We start from the raw sequence: 25,092 nt of genomic DNA, 5'->3' as shown, positions 1-25,092 counted from the left end.
AAAAGCAAACTGAAATATATATTACATATTTTACCTCAAAAAATATGTGCAATATATTAACTAATATTCATATAGGGGCACAATAGCAAGGGTATTTGTATAGTGATCATGAGATGAGATTAGTTCAAATTCTGAAAGCAGTTTGCTTGTGGGATAAGACTGTATACATCTACTTTTTTCTCCGAACCCTACTAATCGGGAATCTCGTGTCCTAAGCCCCTAAACCCGTTCTTTCTTTTTTTTTTGTTCTACCGAGGATATTCTCTCACATTTTTGGGCAAAAAACTAACTGCTTCCGGGATGCATGATAGCATTTCTCTCTCAACAAGTGTCGCTCTCATAAATTAAACCGTTTACGGTCATTCTAAGCCCACCCTTTTTTTATTTGCTAACATTGATATGATTTATTGTAAACAAATATATTCATATTATTTTGTCAAAGGGACCTCAAACATTCTCATCATATGCTCATGCGTTCCACTTCAATTAACAAATACACAAGCAAAGTCATAATAATGAAAAATTACCTTCATTAGTCTTTTTGAGTACGAGGTTGTATACATCTACCCTATCTGAATCCTACTAATTGGGAATCTTGTAGTTAGCCCGTCTTTTTTGTTGTTGTTGTTGGTAATACCAAGGTGATCCTAGGCAAGGAACTAATAGCATTCATGTTAAGTGACTGTCCCTCCCGACAAGTATCGAACCTCCGATTAACAATTATATTCATATTATTTCGTCAAAGGAATCTAAAACATTCTCATCATATTCTCATGCAATCCACTTCAATTAACCAACAAATCGCAAAGTCATAACAACAATTCAAAATTACCTTCATCGAACGGCGAATTATTGACGAAGAAGAAAAACGAAAACGAGAAAAGTATATGAAAAGAAAAGAGATGACTAAGATTCGGTGTTATTGTTATCCTGTTTATAAAGCTTATCATATTGATCAAGCTCATCATAATACACATCCCAGACACACCGCACGCATCCGCTGCCGCAACAATCGAAGGGATCCGGCTTCTCCGGCGGCGGAGGAGGAATCTGTTTGATCGGAATATCCTTGTTATCGGGTTGGATCGGGTGTGGTGCGGGTGTAGTGTTGGAAGGTGCAGCCTCGGCCATAAGAAAAGGTTGGTGGAAGAAGAGAATGGTGCGTTGAAAGGGAATGGTTGAGATAAGGTTGAAATGAAAAAGCTTTTGGGTCAAATCCAATGCTCCAATTTTCATTGCCAACGCAACCATTATCTCATTCTCTCTCTCTCCTTTTGGGTCAAAATGGAAGAAAAAAATGCTAATTCATTGAATCTCATTCTAATATATTTTCTTTTTCAAAAAATATCTAAATTGATCCAAGAGTGTGTAAACTTAGACTTGTCGATTTTTAGGAATTAAGAGTCTTTTTGTTTTTTAAAGACAAAATTGGATAACTTCTTATTAGATCAAAACATGGATCGAAATGTTAAATGTTCGATCTTTTAGAATGACATCTGTAAAAGACAAATTTGAGTTTTTTTATCTCTTATGATATATAATTTTAATTTTAAATGTCAAATTTGCTATATTTAATATAGGGAAAGTGCTGAAGTCCCTCTAAAATTTATTTTGTTAACTAGTATGAATTATTTTTTCTTCTTTTAATTATCATTTAAATTTTATTAAGTTGTTGAAATTGATTAATGTATAAATATATTGTTAAATTATTAATGGGCAATAAAAAAATCGTTGCAATCAGAAACACAATACTAACAATACAATATCGCACACTATCAACATTGATAAATTGAAAAGATTGACATCAAAATAAGAAATTGATTATAAGTAAATTTCAGATTTAATGATTAATACAATAATATTACTATATATTTATAATAATCTATACTATATATAAAACCAAAACATATTATAACTATCTATAGACATAATTTTCACTTACCTATTTTGTCCTTATAATTAATAATTTTTAAATTTTTTTCATATAATAAAAAATATAAATGGAGGTCAGAGGAAGTTACATCCACTTAATATATCAAACTATCAATGCATATTTTAATAATATCACAGTTCATTTCTATATTTTTATTAAAAAATTATAATATTATGTACAAAAAGGTGATATAATTCTCTAAAATAAAATATATAAAAATTAAATGTTCAATAAAGTAAAAAATGCGAGTCGGCAAACACAGAAAGACTGTCGACACGCTAGAATGATAGCAAGGTTGGTGTTAAAAAATGCATAGGTTATAATTTTTCATTGTTATTAATTTAACATAAGCTAGATGAAGGAACGAGATAACCTAGGATGTAGAAGATCATAACTGAGTGATTCGATATATTTGGGTTTATATATCCATTCATGCAGTACTTCATTTCATTATGTGATATATATATAAAAAAAAGATCCATCTTTATGTAAAGGTCAATTTCACTAATGATTAAAGTTTAAGAGGTAATTATAAAAAAATAGATCATAATACATATTTGATGAATGCATAAAATTTAGGATATTTATATTTAATTTAATTATTTTATGTGAAAAGGGCCGAAGTTCGAAGAAAAAATAAAATCATATCAATAAACAGCTCTAGGAGTAGACACCCTCATTTCATTAAGAAATTGACCCAATCCATCAAATATATTTAATTTAATTTAGTTTCAATAGGCTTGTATATATTTGCTTTTATATTTTGTCAGCATTAATTTTTAAACTCATATTTATTATGATTTATTAAGAGATTGGTTAGTGTTTATAAAAAATAAAATTTTAATATTATTCCAAAAAGATCACCATTGAATCTATGACAAAAATGTAGTAATGTATGAGTTCAATACAATTATTGTATCATCCGGTGTTATTAAAATTGTACCGGTTATCAAACTGATCAGGGTACTGATATAATGGTACAGTGATTTATTAGTTAACCGCATGCCGGTTAAACCAGATATATATACTTATATTTATATGTATATAAATCTAAAATAAAAAATTTCCAAATAAGTAGATACTCAAATTTATAATACATATTCATAATCTACTTAAAATTTACATAAACAAATTTTTCAAGTCTTTAACAAATTCAAAGTCTAAATTACAAAACATATATCAATCTAAAAGTATCACTAAACAACCGCAAAACATAAATAAATGACAGAAGTTCATAACTTACTTTATAAAACAAATAAATTTGGAGTTTTAACATTTAATATCAATGAGTCAAAGTTGGCTTATATCCATATTATATTTTTGCACTAAATCTTATCTTCAAACAATACTTCAAGATTACACAAATGTCACCGAGATTACACATGTTAGGAACCAAAATGTGTAATCTAAGTATGCATTGAAAGAATGAGTAACCTTATAATGTGTTTTTAAGTTTTGAAGTTTGTTTAACAAAAAAATATATATGTATAAACCGGCCGGTTTAGTCAAATACCGATCGGTTCACCGGTTTTGACCAGTTTTGACCGGTTTTGATTCTGGGCCGGTTCAACATATGTACCATACTGGTTAAGGGACTGGTTCACCGGTTTTCCGGTTGAACCGGCTGGTACGGTACATCTTTTATAACATTGGTATCATCTATCATTCATATTTAATCATCGTTACTCTTTAAAAATGTAATCTAAATGATTCAAGGGAAAAGAATTGTTATCGTAAGAAATAAAAATAATTAGTATGAATTATTGGATTTGATGTAAATAATTAAAATTTAAAAATAATTGGATATGATTTTTTTAACTTGATGATATGACTAGTAAATAATTTTTAATTATAATCATTCCTAGTTATATAATGATGATTGGATTTCTAGGGAAGCAAATTCACTGAATTTACACGATATGTGAATTTATAAGCATTGATTGAATTTGCAACGATTTTCTGCAAGTACAAAAGGGAAAGACATGGCTTATAACTTAACATTTTCCCTTTCTTCAAATCCGAAAAATTATTTTTTGTTAGATTAGTTTTAGGATTTTTGCAAGAAATAATAATTAGCTTCTTGCTTGTTAGGATATGTAATTATTTACTTTGATATGTTCATATTTACATATTTTCATTTCTACTTAATGATTTATTATTGTTCTTAATGATTATTTTACCTTAACCACATAGAATATGATGTTAGATATTGAATGTAATGTGGGAACCATATGTTTAAGATTAAACCATAATATATAATCTAGTGGGTCTAATTTCGAGGAAAATAATTAGATTAGTTAGTAGAAGATAATGTTAAAAGTTATTACGAGTTGTCTCATAAATCTTTCAATAATTAATCATTAAGAGTTATTGATCTTCTCATTAGGATTAATAATGTTGATGAACTCAAATTGTAGATAGTTTTGTGGGTTAAATTATTTGGATATTTAAAAGTTGAGTATTAGATTTATCTCAATATTTTTTATAACATTTAATCTTTATTTTAGTTTCTATCTGTTTAATTCTAAAATTAAAATCAGTTATAAAAAAACTCCTTAATATAATATCACAATTATTTTTAAATAATTTAATATCTCTCAAGTCTTTACGAATATATTAACTATTTATCCTTGTTTGCAAAAAAAAATCGCTTCAATAATTTATTGACCGATTTATTCGTAAGCAAAATAATGTTGTTGTGGGACTAAAGTCTATATATTAAGCATTGCATTAACTTTTGTTGTTTTAAGTTTTTGTAAAAAAATACATTTAAGTAAATTTGTTTATCTTCTTTCTCTTGACTGAGTAACTTATCTGAGTTATGTTTTAACTCTTCTTCCAGCAAGAAGACACGAGTAGCTAACTAAGCAAAAGGAGCACCTTTGTTTTTATTTATTGGAACAGATTCACCTACTCCAAGAATAAGTTTTAAAAACTTATTTCATATTCTAGTCATCAATTCTAAGAAAATTCAATGATTTGAATTAGTAAATAGATCTAAATTATTAAATTTCACTAAAATTGATGACTAAAATGTAAGAATAAATTTTTTTAAATATACTTTTATAAATAAGTGGATATGCACTCTACTTTGAGTATCCTATAAAAATAAGCTATGACCATAGCAAAAAACTATGAGGAATTATGTGGTACAACAATTCAAGGCACCTCACAAATGTTAATAGGGCCTCCAACAAATGTAAAGTATGTCAAAAAAAAAAGTCAGTTACTCCATGAATAAAGTTTAAAATTTTTACTCATCATTTTAGCCTTTAATTATAAAAAACCCAATGGTTTGAATTAGTGAATAGATCTACACTATTAGATGTTTATAGAATTGATAACTATGATAAAAAATAAATTTAAAAATCTTACTCTTAGAGTAAGTTGATACTTAGTAAAAAAAATTCATGACTTAGAGGGATGTAAGAAAATCTAACCAAATATCATGAAGTTCTTATTTGTAAGATATGCCATGGAGGAAATCAGAAATCATATCACTACTCATTATCTTAACTATGATCAAGATTGGAAATTCTATGTATAATGAAGATTATGAAATACCTAATATTCAAATTCACTTTATGCAACTTTCTATCTCTAATAAAAAAGATTGATGCATCGATAAAAATTTGAAAAATTTATATCAAGGGAATAAATTCGAATTCAATTAGAAATGATAAGGCATTTGGACAAGGAAATGAAGAATATTATAACGTGGAGAACATTTTTGTTGAGGAAGAAGAGACTGAAGGAAAGAAAGAAGAAAATGGGAAGATAATATGAGTGGCGTAGATCCCATAACTTTTGATTAGATGAAATAAAATTATTTAAGTTAAAATAATAATTATTAAATATTTTTCTAATCAATAATATTTTTTGGCACATGAAGTGATACAAAAGAGTGAAATATGTAGCCCTTCGAATATGCTTATGAAAGCTACTAGTTATTTGTCTTTTTTTGTTATGACCAATTATTTTCTTTCACCATAATGAATAAGAAATTAACATTTTTTAGAATATGTGATTGTCTTTTCAATAAGTGTTACTCTCAGGAATGATCATGATATAGATGAATGTACAATATTATATATACATATATGATGATGAATTCGCTTACACCAAATTTAAGTTATATCAGTTACACTCAATCTCAATCATTCATTTTCTTAGATCCAACTGAACAAATGAGTGAAACTTAAAATTATTTAAGATTTCTTTCTCTCTCTCATCACTTATTATAGTCACTCATTTAGTCTGTTGGGTCTAAGAAAATAAATAACTAGAATTGAATGTAACTATTATAACTTAAATTGTGTGTAAATATATCTCTCCATTATATATACACTATGTAATTATGTAAACTTACCTAGATAATAAGACAAGTCACAAGTGCAATATTTGGCAAAAACTTAGAAATGCTTATATAAGAAAGTTGAAAAAAAAGAAAAGAAACATTGTACTAAAACACTTTTAAAGATTAAGAAAGGTTAACAAGTCAAAGTTGTGTTCTTACCTCAGCTATCTCATTCAACAACCTTATACAACATCTTATGTTACATGCTAGCTCTTACATTTTTGTGTTGAACCCATAAAAAAACATGGATCATATAGGCATAACAAGTGAAGTAAATCACCAAAGAATAAAAAGCAATGGAATATGGATTCACATAGCTGAACAAGGAACAGGACCAATAGTTCTATTGCTTCATGGGTTCCCTGAAATATGGTATTCTTGGAGGCATCAGATTAAGTACTTAGCCAAAAATGGTTATCATGTTGTTGCACCAGATCTTAGAGGATATGGTGATTCTGATTCTCCTATGAGTCCAAATTCATATACTTGTCACCACCTTGTAGGTGATCTTATAGGTTTGCTTGATCATTTTGGTGAGAAACAGGTATGTTAAATTATCTTTTGCTCAAAAAAATTAATTTCATTTATCAACCTCTGAAACACAAAATTCAAGCGATTTTTGTTGATTCCTAGAAATATTTGGGTAATACTACTTTGTTTAAATATTATTGTGGTTTTTTATCCAAATATTTATAGCAACTTTCCTCTTACATTGTTTATTCCGTTTTACAAATTTTGCACTTAATTAGTATGGCAAAAGTATTTGAATTACATACATCCGCATATTTATAAATTTATTTTTTAATTAAATAATATAATATATTATATATTTTTGTTATTTTAAAATTATATATTATTTATTTTAGTATTATTTTATAATGAATTTTAGTAATTAAAATATATAATAAATTTAACATGTAAATAAAATTTATTATTCATGTGATAATTATTATATATTAATTATTACATATATTTATATATTTAAATTTAAAAACCCGTTGGGTACCTCTAAATAATTACTACCCATGTAGATCATTGCAAATAGTGTGAGTATTGGTACAGGGAAGTATTGTCCATGCTAGTTCCAGTCTGTTGCATTCCTTGACTTAATTGATTGAGAAGAAAAAATATAGTTCTTCAATTTGGATTGACTTATGTTTTTTGATATGTTATAAAAAGTAAATTAGAACTGTAATTTAATTTAATTATACTTATAATCCATTTTATTTAAAACATTATATTCATCGTAGGGATAACTTAGTATAATGTAATATATTTTTGTGAGGAGGCATCCCTTCTCCCAAAATTATGGGGCTATTTTGTCGAGTTTCTTAGAGAGAGTTATCTCGATAAATAGAATTTGATATTGTTTGTTTTATATATCCTTAAAGGCATTTGTAGTTGGATGTGATTGGGGAGCAACAATTGGATGGTATCTTAGTCTACTAAGGCCTGATAGAGTGAAAGGATTTATTGGTCTAAGTGTTCCTTACTATCCACGATCTTCAACTCTAAAACCTTTACAAACTATCACCAATCTATATGGAGATCATACTCATGTCTCTCAATTCCAGGTATCTTATTTCTACAATCATTCTATTCAACTTTGCTTTTTATAATACTAATGACACATATATTATGTGTTATGAAAAGTGAAACTGTCCATATTGTCAAGAATAGTTGTTGAAATATTGTTTTACTTTTTAAATAATATTTCTACCGAAAACATTCTTCTCAGCTATTAGTTTGCGTACATCTACATTCCTCGTATCCGGTTAGTGTTTTATATTGTGGTTGTGGCTGAGATTGTGGATTTCACGATTGTTGTTATTGTGGTCATTACAATGCGGATCGTGGCTATTGTATAGTGAATTATTTTGTGATTAAGAATATATTTTTGAATTTGATGTGGTTTGATGCAATCTGATGTGGTTGTGTCAGCCTCATGCAGCCCAAATGTAGTCCGATATAATTGCACTGCGACCCGATCGATGTAGCTGCATTGTTTGATTCAGTATCACACCATAGTAATTTGAGTAATGCATACAAGAAAGTGATATATATATATAACTTATAAACCAATTAATAATAAATAAAGTATGATTTTGTGACACACGTCACTTTTTTATCGATAAAAGGATTCGTAAAAGAATATATCATTTTCCTTATGATTTTACTAAATCGGTGTGGTTTGGGGTTTTTGGTTATGAAGAATCCAGGTAGAGCAGAGAGATCGTTTGCAAGATATGATTGTTTGACAGTGATGAAGAAGTTTGTATTGACAACTTGGCCACATTTTCTAGTTGCTCCTCATGGAATGGAGATTGTTGATTTCTTACCAACACCATCAGTTATACCATCATGGATAACTGAAGAGGAACTCATGTTCTTTGCAGACAAATTCCAAGAATCTGGTTTCACTGGTGCATTCAATTATTATCGTGCAATGGACTTGTAAGTAGTTTCAATACTTTCTCTTGTTTTCTGTTAAATTTGAAAGAAGTAAACAATGACACTATGACATGAAGAGAGATCACAGATTCCCAACTGTGTCTTATTCCTGTCTCCGAGTCAATGACATATTGTCACATATAAAAGAAATTGAAGTAACAAAAAAATAACTTTCTGATTGGCTCGTGGCAGGTACTAATCTTTTACAAAATCAAGTTTAAAAGCCACCCTTTAATTCCAAGTATACTATGAACTTATTCATCATTAATATGTTGATCTTCATTTTGTCGAATGGAGATCACCTGTCTCATTTTAAGTGTCCCAATCCAATTAAAGATTGTCATGTAATTAAAAAGAATAATAATAAAAACATAAAATAACTTTTGTATGTTACTTGTTGGAATGTGATTGGTTTGTAACATGGAGACGATAATTTTTCTGTACAGTTAATCCTTGTTCCATTTTGTCACCTTATTTTCAAAAGACATGACACAACTTTGTTCCCTATATAATTTTTTACAAATGGAGACAACCCTTTTATCTCAAAAGTATGGATGTAATAGTTTAGTTCGATTCATGTTGTCTTTCATATTCGGTTTAATTTGATTAATCAATTTACATTTTTTTTAACAGAAACTGGGAGCTTCTTGCACCATGGCAAGGATCAAAGATAACAGTACCAACAAAGTTCATTGTTGGAGACAAAGACTTTGGCTTTGAAAGTGGTGGTGTGAGGGATTATGTAGAAGGAGATTTGTTCAAAAGCCTTGTTCCCAATCTTGAAGTTGTTATCATAGATGGTCATCATTTTATACATCAAGAAAGAGCTCAACAAGTTTCTGATCAAATCCTTTCCTTCATTCATAAATTATCTTTGGACTAGAATATCTTAAACACTTCCTTGTTTAGACCTTTACTTCATGAAATAGTTTTACAAATTGTTTGAATGCTTCTAGTATTATGCTTCCATAAAAGTATTACATGTATATATATATATATATAATTACAATAATGTTTTCAACATGTTTATTTGCAAATCACATTTTGATTATAATATTGGTGTTTAGATTTGTTGTTCATATAAAAAATATTAATATGACAAATGTTATTTCTAATTTTCTATCACTTAAATTGACAAATTCTGAGAGATAAATTGTTTTGTTTATTTAAATTTTTGTATCTATATACATATTTAAAAAAAAAAAACCCATGGGACAACTTCATTTTCTCTCAAATGACATGCATAAACCATTGTTTTAAATCTAAGTGTGTATTTTGGGATATAGTTGAGGAGACTTGAAAGTACTCTTGGTTTTCCCAACATTTAATTTGACTAATTTCATGTCTTAGAGCACAAGTGTGAGGAGAAAAGGAACTTAGAACAATAGGGTACAGAATAGTTGATCAAATTGTAAGCAGCATCCAAAGTAGGCCAAGAAACAGAAGGAATAAGAACATACAAGGAAACAAGCTTTATAACATTCATAAATTGCTTCCATTATTTTAAAATTACAGTGTAAGAATCCCATCATTAAAAAGAGATTGAAAAACAAAGTAATTATCCAACGCTAATAGCTCTTTGCACGAGACTTCAACCTGGTAGGGGTATACTAATGGTAGATGTACCCAGATTGATAAGCGTGGAGTTATTTTTTCAAGATTTGAGCATGTGACCTCAAAGTCACAAGGCAAGTAACCTTATTGATGAACCGAGACTCACCCATTATAGGAAAAAATAACAATACAAAAAAAAAACAATGGAGGAAAAGGAAAATGCTCAGTCATTCTTTCTAGTCAGTTTAAGCAATTTTAGAACATTTTCATAAACAATAAATGTTATTGAAGAAGCAGGAGCATTTTTTAAAAGGTTTGCTGTAATCCCCTTATAAAAACCTCTAACACCTTCAAATCTGCAATAAAAAAATAGATAAACAAAAAAGTTATAAAGGTGTTATAGTTCATTGCAGATTTACTCCAAGAACCTATTGTGTTGCCATGACCTAAGTCATGCACTGATCTTAAAAACCAAGAATAATTATGAGCCCTGATCAAGTTTCAGCTTTTACTGTCACTAAAGGATGTAAAACACACATGGATGGGTTTTATTATGTACCTTGCAGTTTCCCTCAAAACATGCCAACTATCCGTATATCTTTGAACTCCGCCACTGGGTCGTTGCTGCAGATAGAAATAAATTTCAGTCCAGCTCCGACAAAGATGTGTTATTAAGGGTCTGTTAGAGAGTTGAGTTTTGAAGGTGAAAAAATGGAAAGGGAAGGGAAGACTTCAAGTATATTTCATGGCTCTCAAGCCTTCTTTTCTCTTTATTCCCCTCTAAAACTCAACTCACAAACGGATTATAAAAGTAAAGTTGTATAGAATATCCCGATCTTCGCAATCACACTTTTTTACCTGCAATCGAGCCCGTATAACCTGGAGACAAGAAAAGCAAGCCATTATTATGCATCCCGAGAAAGCAACTTTGTCAATGATTGGTTTGATCATATTCAAGAACTCTAGAATCATTCTCCTTCAAAAGAGAGGGGGACAGATAATTGTACCTGAAATGGATAGGTTATAAGTATTGCAGCAATTTTTGATGTTGCTCCAAGAACCGCATAATCAACAGAATTCTGGAGGAAACAGTAAAATATCAGAATACTAAAACCGTGAGTTTAGGAGAGAATAAAACTTGAGCAGTTGCATATTACACAGATTCAATTGATATCATTTGTTAGCATCATCTTCAAACTGTTTTCAAAACCCATAAGCTAGTAGCAAATGAATATCAAGATATACACAATGCTACATTTTTCGCATGTCCCTTGAAACATGGCAAAGTGAACAACTTAATAAAGCCATAAAATGTGATGGAAGGATTGGTATAATACTCTAAAATGAATTAATTTGACCAACCTAAGCAATTTCGCCAAATACACTGATGAATGGATAGAAGAGGCAACGTGATGCACTGATATCATATTCTATATGATAATAACACACCAAGTTTGGACTGCATTGAACTATATGAAATAAGAGAAAAACTTGTGTGAAAACATATCCAACACGTCATATTTGGAGACAAATGCATTTATGTTTTTCGGTGCTATCATTTAGGAGTTAGGACTAAATTTTAATTAGAATAATTCTTTTAATTTGTTGTCAAGATTTTATTGGTTGTCTCTACATAGATACGTCCCCACACAAGTCTTTCTCATGAAACAACATTCTGGCCCAAGTCAGTGGTTGAAACTTAACTAGGCAACTACTATCAGCTTAAATATACCATGCCATGACAACAGTTTAATTTATTATATTAATCAAAAGTCAAACAATAGATATCACTGTCCACACACATGCAACAATCAGAGTCACGATTCTTGAATTTGCTCAACAAACCAGAAGAGCAACGTCTTATAGGAATAAGTTGATAACTTAAAGCACCATACAAGTAGTTGAAACGGTAATCGTCAAACAATCATATAAGAAATGTAAATAATCCAGTACATGTAAAATTTTAAAGTTAAAGTATCCAAGCTCCACTAACTTACCAACAGTTTATCAGGGTTTTGATGATGTATTTTACTTCTCTTATTCTTTAAATCAACAAGAACATTCCGAAGCTCCTCGTATGCTGTGAACTGAATAGCACCATGAGAGACCTGCTGTAGCACAAATACAAAAATAGCTCTATAGATCATAGGAACACAATAACAAGCATGATTATGATTTTGTTTATACCCAACCCAAGTTAAAGCAGAAAACTAATAGCGGCTTTGGTATATACAATAAACTATATTAGCTTGTTGAATAACTAAATAGAAACATATCAGCAATGTGTAACAGCTGGAGATGGTAATATGATGAAATCATATGCAGACATATGTTAGTGATCACATGACAGATTCATGATAAACATCTTCCATTAGTAACTTAGCAGTTAACGGCAAATGGACGGAAGTTTCTGATAGTCAGAGTTTAATTGGAGGATTGAATAGTACATGGTGACTGGTTGCGACAGGCACAATTTTCATTATAGAATGGAAAAGAAAGACCTTTATCTTTTTTTTTGGAGTGAAAAAGACCCTTAATTTTATTTACGCACAATTCCACACATTACATTTAATCTTTAACTAGAATTTATAAGTGTCAAGATCAACAAGCAAAATAACGAGATAGCAACATACCAGAAATAGACCAGGAACAATCCCTCTGTAAAGTGCACTAAATCCTTCTTCCTTCATTATGGTCCTAACTGCATCTGTTATTTAATTTTACAGGAAAAATGTTGCATGATTGCTAAGCAAATTATACAATAATGAATATAAGTACAAATAAAATATACTGTGACTATCATGTTTTTGGGTAGTTGAGTGAAACACGCCGACCCTGATCCCCCCATTAAAAAGAGAAAAAAGTGACTTTTTTGCTGAAAAAATGGATCGGAGATCATTAAACAACAAAGAAAACTACTGCACTCAAGAAGTGAGTTCCAGCAAAATCATAATATATAGGGAACATTAAAGCTGAACACATTGGACAAAAACCATAAATAATAAGTCATGTCCTAAGTTAGCCATAGCATCTATACTGTTATTTGCATCATAGAGCACATGGATCCAAACAATGCATTCAGATGATGAGGACTTGTGAATGATGTCCCTATATAAGTAGCAGCAACGATCAGCCTTATCAGTATAGCACTAATCATATGATTTGTATCACGATTCCGTACAATTCCACAACCATTGATATACAGATCACAAGATAAGTCGAATTCGACTTAGAATCACATCAGTTGTTTGAATTGCATCTGACTCCGAAAAATTGTGATTCTGAACTGAATTGTGAAATTCGCACACCTCCAGGTCAAACAACAACCAGACCGGGTTTCATACAGCCCAGATATGAAAAGATGTGAAGATTAATGCCCTACAGGTTGCCCCACTCTCTGCCTCATCATGTTTAGAAATTAAAACCACAAAGTGAACAGTTTAAAAATTAAAATGAAGTTAATTTAAGATGGAGAGCAGACCATAAAGTCCAGAATATGGTCGTGTCTGATGAAGAGGAGTCTGAAGCTGCAATCTTGTCTTTACCAACCAAACCGGATTTGTGCACAAGCAAACCTGAAAAAGAAAATGGAAATAAAAAAAGGGAAGAAAGGAATATGGTCGCAGAAGGAAGGGAAGAAAGGAAGGAATTGCGGCTAACTCTTCAGTTTTTTTCTCAAGCAGTCATGTGTTTTCACGTGTCTTTCTAAAAGAGAAAGAAGAGGAGGAGTGTTTTATAAAAAAAACCTAAAAAACCAATGTTGTGTATTAAAAAATAAGGGCAAAAGGAAATTTCCCATTAAAATTAGGATTCCATCACTTTGGAGAGGGTTCTAAAGTGTGATTATGCTGCTAATCAACCTGCGATGGGTGCGAGTGCCAACGTCCGTGACCACCACTATCACGTGCAATCGACTACCTAGACTCCAAGTAAACAACAAATGACAACATGCCAGCAGGCCTTATCAACATATGAAATAACACATATTTCATACTAATTATTCTATCTGTGATTATCAATTACAGTATTGGAATTTTGAACACTCACCAACCCTCCAGCTTCAGCAGCAGAGACGAGATGAAGACCTGGGCTCAATTTCTCCTCCCTGTTCAGGGCATATCTTTGTTTGGCTTTGTCATAGCTACATTTGAAAAAAAAAGAGTTGGGTATTATGACTTTGCTCTAATAGGAAAGTAATCAAATGGATCAGTGACCACTAAGACAATCATTCAAGTCTGGGAGAAAAAACAAAGAATTTGAGGGCAGGGGAGAATCCATTCACAAGATAGGGAACGAGCACAATGATTTTCCAGAAGTTTTTATGTTAAATGAATCCACAGGGTTCTACACATGCACAGATACCCAAACCAATACTCAAGTGCTAACAAATAATGAGTGTCATGTATGTCTTACACAAAGCATAAAATAATACTCCTAACATTATCATGAACTGCAGATTAGGAGACAATGACATTTTGGTTTGGCTGCAACTAAGGCTATGTTTGGTACTTTTGTTTTGGAGAGGACATGAAGGGAAAATTTGGCTTTAGAAAGTGTCTCCCTTATTTGGGAGTTTGGTGAAAGAGAGGGAAATTTTTTGAAGGTTTTTCTGGAGCCCTCTAACGCCCTACACATGCCTATTTTTATGGACCCCCAACTTGAGGTTTTTCTGAAGACATACATGCCAAAATACCTTAACACCCTTACTAAAAATTTAAAATTACTTTCTTGTTCATTTCTCATTGTTAATTAGATTTTTAAAGGGGGTAAACAATATTCTTGCATTTTTAACCCTTCATTCTCCCCATCTAAATTTCACACTCTCAAACAAGGAATAATTTTAGCTTGATTTGTCTTCCTTTCTCCTTCCCTTCCTCCCCCTCCTTGCCCCTTGATATCTTTTTTTCCCTTTCTCTCGTAACTCCGAAACACAGTCTAAAAAAATAGTTAGATGTGTGTGGTGAGAGAAGATTATTACACTCAATGAAAACAAGTTAACGCAGATTATATGCACAAACATCAAAGAGTCTGCCAACCTATATGGTATCATTCTCTCCAAGTGAGCATGAAATATATAAACAACAGGTTAGAAGTTTACTTAATATCAAATCCTCAGTGATTGAAATTGATACTCACAAGAAGAAATATAAACCCCATGAAATAGTAGACCCGAGAACCCCGGGAAGAAAACCTGCATATAAACCTCGTAAGCCCTGCAAGATAAAGCATGTCACATAAGTAGCACATTCATATTTCATAGTATGATATACACAAAGCACCTAAAACAAAACCTTCTCTCTCATTGCAAAAGGTGTCATGTTATCTTAACAATTGTGGAAGTAATATCATGTACAATGTGCAAAATGAAGTCTAATATCTTAAGGAACCATTTATAATCATTGTTATTTTTATAGCAGAGAAAAAAACAACAAAGAGATTTTGTGGAATTTTTCATTTTAAACTCAATAACACTTGAGTTGTGAGCTATGATTTTGATGAGTAACTAGAAAATAACATTGTATTAGGCTAAGCAAACTCAATTAAATCAAATCTATATCTGTAGTAATTGAAGAAATTGTATCAATTAACCGCATACGAAATTAAGTTCATTAAAGTTAATAACTGCATCCTCCAAACAGTAAGGTTGTTACTCAGTAGTCATGAACTGACAAGTTCAAATCCTGAAAACATCATATCAGCCTTATCAAGTAAGGCTGCGTACATCTACCTAAGTGGGAGCCTCACGCCGATAAAAAAGCTAGGAGCCTCGTGAATTAGGCTGCCGATTCTTTTTTTTTTTAATTGCATATACCTAATGGGATTAAGAAACAAACCTCGGAGCGAGCAATTGTGAAAACGGCGTGAGCAGTGTTCCTATAACTCGGGAGATGAGAGACTCGACCATCATTAACTGCAAAATCAAATAATAATAATAATTATTATTATTTAAAAATTGGATCTAATATCAGTATTTATATGAGAGAAGATAAAAAGTAAAAACCTTGGAACCTAGTTCGGACAACGTCAAGGGGATGCATAACAGCGACGGTGGCGAAGCCTGCGGCGGAGCCAGCGACGGCGTTCTCCCACTGCCATTGTTGAGACTTGGTTGTTCCCGGTGACATATCGGAATTTGTGTTACAGAGTTAGAATTGATTTAAGAAGAAGACATTTTGAATTTCACGTCTTTGAATCAAAAAATGGAGACTGCGATTTTGTTAGCTTATACCACCAGCCAATGTGCCAGTGGTTCTCTGTGTTTTTTTTTTGGAATATTAATTACACATGTGCATTTATATAATGATATTATATAAATACCCTAATTTTTTGATATTTAGATAAGGGAAAAAGATATATACATCGACAGTGTAAATATTTTTTACACTGCCATTACATCATTCACCATTAATTTTTAGTTATTATTGACATTTAAATAAAAGTATTGCAAATGAATGGTGGATGATGCACTGCTGTGTATAAATCTTTACACTATCAATGCATACATTTTACACTCTTTAGATAAACGATTCCAAATTTATTGGGCGTAAGTGGTTCCAATTCAAATCGTAATACTGATGGAATTAAACCAAATCAAACTGAAAAATGTGATTCATTTATGTTTAACAGTTCAATTGGATTTTTTTTTGGAAGATTGTTTTAAGATTGATTCAATCCATAATTTTACAAATACATGAATTGATTGAATGGAATCAAACTATAAATTTAAAAAATATTTTTATTATTTCATATGAGATATCTATACCATTCTATAAAGCCAAAACTCTTTTTAATTGTCATGACGTAATTTTCTAATTCCAATTTTGTCCTTATTATATATTAACTTTCTTCCAAAACTTCTATTCCCAACTTTAAAACTACTCCTCTAATGTTGAAACTAGATTATCTTTCTCCACAATAACAAACTCTTTCAACACATCCTCTCTCCAATTAGAAAAAAAATCATTCACTGAATGACAAAAATCATCTCTATCCAATGTGTCTTCTCTAAAACCACCACAAAATGTTACGGAACCTTTGCTGAGTCCCTCACTATTGAAGGTGATGATGGGGCTAAAAGTGGCGGATCCTCAAACCTTTCCCCCAAAATTGCTCTATGGATTTCAACCAGTGATGATAGGCAGTTTAAAAATAAAATCATTTGGTGGTTTCTATGACGATATTAAAACATTTGGTAATAAATCAAATTTGACAATTTGTGTTTTTTCTTCAATCTCTGGTTTATATTGTTGCTATATTGTTTTCTATGTTTGGATTATTTTACTCTTTCTCATTCTAAATTGGGGTTTGATTCTAAGATGTTTAAGTGAATTTCGTTGCCTGTAGTGCAACTATTTGATGAAATGACATAGTGAATTATATTGTCAATGCATGCATGAATACTTTGTTTTTAATTGCATCTCCCACTATCCATTTTCAAAGTCATTCTCATCCCAAAATAAGTTCCTGATTTATTCTTATTGGTGGATTATGACTATTGTGATGATTTTAACAATCACAATTGTAGTCTTTTTATTTGGGTTGGTTCTAATGTCTAAATATAAGTTTATATATCTTACTTTCAAGTTAAAATTGATGCTAAGAGTTGGGCATCAACACATTGTGCAATAGATTTGGGAGATACATTAAAAAAACAAACTTTTCATTATAGTTTCACACTTTCTTATAAAGTGCAACAATTTAAAAAAAAAAAACAGCATTCAAACTTATACAATCAGCAACTGTTTTGACAAAACAACAATGTATTTTAGAAAACAACAACATATTTTACAAATATCACCAAAATTCTATTTAGTATATATATTTGTGGTTATTCCAGTGGATAATTGGAAAATGTTTCCACAAATGTCTAATACATCACCATTTTCATATGAACACTTTCTACTCGGGTAATGGTACACACATCTTCATTGATTTCCTAATTTGTTTTTAATATTTTAGATATAAAAACTTGAATGAGTTGTAGCAATTGGAAGATATTGCTTTTGTTTATAATTCACTTCAACAAGGTTCAAGGTATTGAAAAATATTGGTCCATTGGAACATGCAGCATAATCATCCAAGTGAGAAGAGGAAAAAATTATAACATGTATATAATATCGTGTAAACTACTGGATTAAGTATGTACTTAACCTGAAAAATTGTCTTTAAAAAAATATTACCAAGAGTGAGTTTTTAGAGTGTAGAATAGTCTTTAAAAAAATATGACCAAGAGTAGGTTTTTAGAGTGTAGATTATACATAAGATATATGAGGTAAAAGTTATTTCACTTTAACAGTCACTACATGTGTTAAATTATTTCTCACTTTAAATTCATGTTGCTTATGACTATGATATATCTAAAGGGAAAATGTGTTCAACATATGACTATGAGAAATGGAATAGGCCGCAAAGGAGATGCTAATGCTAATTATTTAATTACATTGCTCCTTAGTCATGACCTATACAAAGTCGTGGTTATTGATTTTACTATTTTAGATTCTTTGATCATATTATGGTCATAAATCATAACCAACAAGAAACCTTCCAACCTTGGTGATGGCATTGAAATAAATGCAACCATGAGACAATTTTTACCTTTGAATTAATGACAACTAAATTTTGTTGTTACATATGTATTGACAAATATCAGAAAAAGCAAATTATCGCCCATGAACAAAGTTACTAGTTAGAAAAGAGCATGGTTCATTTATTCTTGCTTAGAGTAGTCATTCTACTTGGTTTTTCTTTTGTTGTCATCTTGAATTACTTCATATTATTTAATAAATTATGTAATGATGATGGTATTTGCATTGAAGAAATTAATTTTTTGTCCTACTTTGTTTCAACACAGCAAAATGTTTTATGCCCATATTTTCATGAGAATGCTTCATTTGTTCATGTGTTTTATTAACATATATTTTCTTATATCAAATTCAAATTTTATTTCTGTTAGAAATTTATGGAACGGCAAGCGTACCGTATCGTCCAAGTAATAAAATCTAGTAAAGTACAGGGATATCGTCCTCAGGGAGCAGAGTAGATTTACACTAATTCCTACAAGAATTAGTTGAGCAATATTTACAATGACGCTTTTATAAAATTTGTGTTTAGTTGTGAAAAATCGTAAATTGAATGAAAAATAAATAAAATAAATTGGGATCGAAATGCATTTTTCTTTCCTATTGACATCCATGGATTCAATTCCAAGTGACTTGTGAATTTACTGATTCAGATGCACAATTCATTCAAATCATTCACCTCAATCCTGTGAGTGTAAAATTCTTAGATAATCACTCAAATACCAATTCTTTGGATATTTGACTGATTAACTAGCATTAAGTTCCATGTAAAAGCAATTCATGCATCATTCTCCATTCCTAGAGCAATGATGTATGAAGGAAGATAATCTAGGTCAGTGTCAAATTTAATTTCCCAATTAAACTTGAACCTAAAAACAAGAAATTAGAAGCAAAGTAAATTCATGCATTAAGAATAAGATAAATTTCCCAAAAATCAAATAACAATTACAATGGAATCGAATTCAGGAGTACAAAGGTTAGAAGATTACATTTCAAATCCCACAACAAAATCTAATCACTCATTCTCGCCATTACAACGCTCGAATCATGAAGTTATACAAGGAATAATGTGAAATAGAATCGTTTCCACGATTTCTATCATAATCTCCCTATATTTCGTGCCAAGAATTGCTTCAGAAGTGCTTCGATAACCCCCATTTTTTCCAGGACTGCCTATATCAGGCACTAACTGCTACTCTCTCGCTCAAGCTAGATATTCTTGCTTGAGCGAGAGAAGATGACTTTCCACGCATGAACACCTCGTCTGGGCGAGAGAAGATGACCTTTCCACACCTGAACACCTCGCTTGGGCGAGGGAGAAACAGTGAGTATCAGCTTTTTGGTCTTGAAATAGCGCATGGGCGGCAGTCCCTCGCTTGGGCGTGGGGTATCAGTGTTTTCTGATGATTTTCCTCTGAATTGTGGCTTTAGCAACCATTCCCTCGCTTGGGCGAGGCTTGTGCTATTCAGAAACTTATTCTTCTCTTCTTTCCTCCTTTATTCATCATCTCTTAACCTACAAACAACAACACATAATTAAATTCCTAAACAATACAAGATTACTAGATTATCGGGAATTGTATGCAATTTATCATAAATCCACACAAAGTGCCCCAAAATCATATACATTTCCTTAACATTTTGGCACGTAACAACTTCTCTTTTCTTCTAAGGTTGCAATAGATATAATTAATGAACCATTACATTGAAGGGAATGGAAAGTCAGTACTCTATTATTATGTTGCATGTGATAAAACTTAACTTTTGGTCATTCATTACATTTATAGGTTGGTGATGGTATTATTTATATTTTGGTCATTTATTACTTGACCATTTGATGACCTTCGAGACGGTGCAAATGCTGAATATGAATTGAACGAGTAGAGCAACTCATAACTTTGGAGACATTTTTAGAAGGTGCTCATTTCTCCACTTCTTTCACTATTGACTCAACTCATTTATTGTTATAAGTCTTTTGGTTTTCTAACTCATTTACTTATATATTTTTTCTCAACTCTTTCAACAATGCTTCTCATATACTCCTTTGTTTGAAATTTTAGTTTGGTGGTGAGACTTTGGAGAAGTGCATTTCAGTAAATATAAAATGTAATTAATTTACTTACTTCTCCTCTAAATCCATGTGTGTTTAGTGAGAGGTTGGAAATCTTTTTCTTGCATTTTTTTTTACGAATATTAACATATTTTTTCATTTGATTTCTTGAATTTTATGGTGCCTATTTTATCACAATATGAATGGAGGACAATTGGATACATAATGTTGACTTCCCGTTTCTCCCATGATCAAAAACATGTTTAATGTATCATAATTTGGTGTCCCCTCATTTTGAGATTGCACTATTGTTGGTGGTCGCTTATTGCATTTTTTACTTTTTTTATATACCACTTACTTTCTAAATTTGTACACCAATTTTTTTTGCTACTTTCACAATAGGTGGGCAATGAGAATGCTGAAAAACATGCTTTCTATTAGTGATTAAGAATAATAAGAATTAATGTTAATAATTATGGATTTACATCAAGTCAATAGAAGCAATTCTATAGTGCTATTATACATATATAAATTGACCATGAATTGTAATTATACAAGTGTAATTCCTATTTCTTCCAATGTCAAAAACATGTTTAACGTGTCATAATTTAATGTGCTCTCATTTTCAGGTTGTATATATAAGACAATTTAATTCTTATATTCCCCCCAAAAAATATAGAAATTTTAATGTTCACTATAATGGGAAAATTATGTCTCACTTTACATTCATGTTGCTTATGACTATGATATATGTGAAGGGAAAATGTATTCAACATATGACTATGAGAAATGGAATAGGCCATAAAGGAGATGCTAATGCTAATTATTTAATTACATTGCTTCTTGTTCACGACCTATACAAAGTTGTGGTTATTGATTTTACTATTTTAGATTCTTTGATCATATTATGGTCATAAATCATAACCAACAAGAAATCTTCCAACCTTGGTGATGGCATTGAAATAAATGCAACCATGAGACAATTTTTACCTTTGAATTAATGGCAACTAAATTTTTTTGTTGCATATGTATTGACAAAAATCATAAAAAGCAAATTATCGTCCATGAACATAGTTTATTTATTCTTGCTTAGAGTAGTCATTCTACTTGGTTTTTATTTTGTTGTCATCTTAAATTACTTCATATTATTTAATAAATTATGTAATGTTGATGGTATTTGCTTTGGATAAATTAATTTTTTGTCCTACTTTGTTTCAACACAACAAAATGTTTTATGCCCCTATTTTCATTAGAATGCTTCATTTGTTCATGTGTTTGATTAACATATATTTTCCTATATCAAATTCAAATTTTATTTCTCTTTTCTTCTAAGGTTGACAATAGATATAATTAATGAACCATTACTTTGAAGGGAATGGAAAGTCAGTAGTCTACTATTGTGTTGCATGTGGTAAAACTTAACTTTTGGTCGTTCATTACATTTATAGGTTGGTGGTGGTATTATTTATATTTTGGTCATTTATTACTTGACCATTTGATGACCTTCAAGACAGTGCAAATGCTGAATATGAATTGAACAAGCAGAACAAGTCATAAATTTGGAGACATTTTTAGAAGGTGCTCATTTCTCCATTTCTTTCACTATTGACTCAACTCATTTATTGTTATAAGTCTTTTTGGTTTTCTAACTCATTTACTTCTATATTGTTCTTCAACTCTTTCAACAACTTCTCATATACTCCTTTGTTTGAAATTTTAGATTGGTGATGAGACTTTGGAGAAGTGCATTTCAGTAAGTATAAGATGTAATTAATTTACTTACTTCTCCTCTAAATCCATGTGTGTTTAGTGAGAGGTTGGGAATCTTTTTCTTGCATTTGTTTTTTACGAATAATAACATCAATTTTTTCATTTGATTTCTTGAATTTTATGGTGCCTATTTTATCACAATATGAATGGAGGACAATTGGATACATAATGTTGACTTCCCTTGTCTCCCATGGTCAAAAACATGTTTAATGTCTCATAATTTGGTGTCCCCTCATTTTGAGAATGCACTATTGTTGGTGGTCCCTTATTACATTTTTTACTTTTTTTATATACCACTTACTTTCTAAATTTGTACACCAAATATTTTTTGCGACTTTCACTATAGGTGGGCAATGAGAATGTTGAAAAACATGCTTTCTATGTGATTAAAAATAATAAGAATTTATGTTAATAATTATGGATTTAAATTAAGTCAATAGAAGCAATCGTATAGTGATGTTATACATATATAAATTGACCATGAATTGTAATTATACAACAATATAAGTGTAATTCATATTTCTTCTAATGTCAAAAACATGTTTAAGGTGTCATAATTTAATGTGCTCTCATTTTCAGGTTGCATACATAAGACAATTTACTTCTTATATTTTTCCCAAAACATATAAAAAATTTAATGTTCACTCTAATGGGACATTACCGCTTCAGTATTCAATAACAACACTTTAAAAATATAATTGTTTTTCAATTTATCTTATCTAAGAAAATACATTATTGGGTTAATCATATCTACTGATTTGTACAAATATTATTATCAAAATAAGAATGTAGTTGACAAACATTTTATGATGAACTTACATACCTAATTATACATTCCACCTACAAAAATAATTGGGAGTAATTCAATTTTTAAAAATAAGATTGAACAATTACTCCAATCAAATATATTCACCTACAAATTACAATATCTAACACACATTACTATATTTAACATTTATAGAACAATCAACATGCTAATATGAATAAAGAAAATGTCATATTTACTAAAGTATATTTCAGATTTAGAACTTCACTCCTTTACATATATTGATCTTATTGTTGATACATTATATGAAAATTTTATTTTTTTCTAATTAGATTTGTTATTTTCTTCTTGAATTTGTTTTTACAATGGTAATTACATGTCACTTCTTAGTTATATTATTTTGTTCTCGTTGGAAGTTAAGATTTTTCATATTTTTAGAATAAATATGTTCATGAGTTTGTTTAATTCCTAAAGAAATAGACTTAGTTGAATTAATTTTTCCTATACCACAAAAAAATGTTAGTGTTTTTACTCTTTAAGGTTAATTGCTTATTTGATTTAAATTTATGGTATTATAAAATTTGAATGAAAATGTTTAACATGTTTATAATAATTTGTATACACCTATATTCTCAAGCATAAGAACCAAATATATTAATAATTAGTATAGCTTATGATCAATAATGTACCAAATATATTAATAATTAAATATTTCTTTTATCAGTATGAAATCTTAATGATTTTTCTCAAAAGGAGTTTAACTACGAATATATGCAAGTTTTCTATTGATTTTTTTTAATAATTGTTAGCTTCTTCCCAAAACATATATTTATTCTCATAAAAGAGCTCCTCATGCCTGCTATTTTTTGAACAACTTAAGATATGTTTGGAGATCTTTATCCATGAGTGAAAGAAACATATAAGTGGACTTAACATCACATCTCTTTAAAGCATTAGGTCTATGAGTTCATCTATTTATGTGCTCTTTAACTTATCCATTTTTCCCAATGTGAGATTTTTTCATTCACACTTGGAATACCCAACAAGATATAAGAACATATTACTAATCAGAACGTGTAACTATGATAATCAAATTTATAAGAACATATTGTTGATATTTCAACATAATTTCATCATTTTTATTGTACTAGTATCTCAGTCATATTTTTGATATAATTTGTTTTAATTATGCAATTATGCATTTCAGTTATGTTTTAGAGAGACTTTAAGAGGTTGATATATCTCTATTTAAATAGGTTTATATAGTCAGAACAATTAAATTATATTTTTCTATAAGTAAATATAATCCGATTGTGCTCTATAATTTTTAAATTTAATTTTCATCCCACCATATATCTATCACTGCAGAAATGTGCTTTATCACTGTTGCACTTATCATTTTTCACCAAATTTTGGATGCAATAATTTGTGTATTAGCTACATCGGATGCATTAATAAGTTTGTTCGTTAGTTAATTTTCAGAGAAAAATGTATGAAAATATAAGGTATGAGAGTCATCTTACAAGTTTATTTTATGAGTCTCAAACTTTTTTCTACCCTCTAAAAATCAACTTGTAAAGATACCATAAAATTGCTAAATTTGTTTGTTAGATTTTCTTAAATATCGAGATG

General features: G+C 30.1%; 3 protein-coding genes across 4 annotated transcripts; 1 reads left to right on the top strand and 2 right to left on the bottom strand.

Annotated features, from left to right (window-relative positions):
* LOC109350524 lies at positions 907–1,251 on the bottom strand. The gene has a single exon (XM_019591756.1). It carries the CDS (start codon positions 1,249–1,251, stop codon positions 907–909), a length of 345 nt encoding a protein of 114 aa, XP_019447301.1.
* LOC109350161 (bifunctional epoxide hydrolase 2) lies at positions 6,410–9,649 on the top strand. Its single transcript, XM_019591323.1, has 4 exons — positions 6,410–6,834; positions 7,682–7,864; positions 8,503–8,744; positions 9,375–9,649. Exons 1-4 carry the CDS (start codon positions 6,535–6,537, stop codon positions 9,622–9,624), a joined length of 975 nt encoding a protein of 324 aa, XP_019446868.1. The 5' UTR covers positions 6,410–6,534; the 3' UTR covers positions 9,625–9,649.
* Positions 10,188–16,481, bottom strand: LOC109350160 (folate transporter 1, chloroplastic). 2 transcript variants are annotated; one of them, XM_019591320.1, is made up of 11 exons: positions 16,297–16,481; positions 16,130–16,206; positions 15,432–15,508; positions 14,343–14,436; positions 13,777–13,870; positions 12,929–13,002; positions 12,293–12,406; positions 11,303–11,374; positions 11,154–11,174; positions 10,855–10,919; positions 10,188–10,651 (listed from the first exon to the last, which is right to left on the bottom strand). In XM_019591320.1, exons 1-11 carry the CDS (start codon positions 16,418–16,420, stop codon positions 10,519–10,521), a joined length of 945 nt encoding a protein of 314 aa, XP_019446865.1. In that variant the 5' UTR covers positions 16,421–16,481; the 3' UTR covers positions 10,188–10,518. The 2 variants fall into 2 exon arrangements, with proteins under 2 accessions (XP_019446865.1, XP_019446867.1); XM_019591322.1 differs by having other exon boundaries at positions 12,293–12,403.

This window comes from Lupinus angustifolius, chromosome LG06 (genome assembly GCF_001865875.1).
Source record: "Lupinus angustifolius cultivar Tanjil chromosome LG06, LupAngTanjil_v1.0, whole genome shotgun sequence".
Classification (NCBI taxonomy): Eukaryota; Viridiplantae; Streptophyta; class Magnoliopsida; order Fabales; family Fabaceae; genus Lupinus; species Lupinus angustifolius.
Note: the sequence above shows the minus strand (reverse complement) of the source record. Positions and strands in the feature narration are given on the sequence as shown.

Coding starts and splice junctions, on each gene's coding strand:
- LOC109350524 (XM_019591756.1), bottom strand. CDS start 1,251: ATGGTTGCGTTGGCAATGAAAATTGGAGCATTGGATTTGACCCAAAAG.
- LOC109350161 (XM_019591323.1), top strand. CDS start 6,535: ATGGATCATATAGGCATAACAAGTGAAGTAAATCACCAAAGAATAAAA. Junction 7,865..8,502: donor CTCATGTCTCTCAATTCCAG/GTATCTTATTTC, acceptor TTGGTTATGAAG/AATCCAGGTAGAGCAGAGAG. Junction 8,745..9,374: donor TATTATCGTGCAATGGACTT/GTAAGTAGTTTC, acceptor TTTTTTTAACAG/AAACTGGGAGCTTCTTGCAC.
- LOC109350160 (XM_019591320.1), bottom strand. CDS start 16,420: ATGTCACCGGGAACAACCAAGTCTCAACAATGGCAGTGGGAGAACGCC. Junction 14,437..15,431: donor TGGGGTTTATATTTCTTCTT/GTGAGTATCAAT, acceptor TTTCAAATGTAG/CTATGACAAAGCCAAACAAA. Junction 11,375..12,292: donor AAAACCCTGATAAACTGTTG/GTAAGTTAGTGG, acceptor TGTTTCCTCCAG/AATTCTGTTGATTATGCGGT.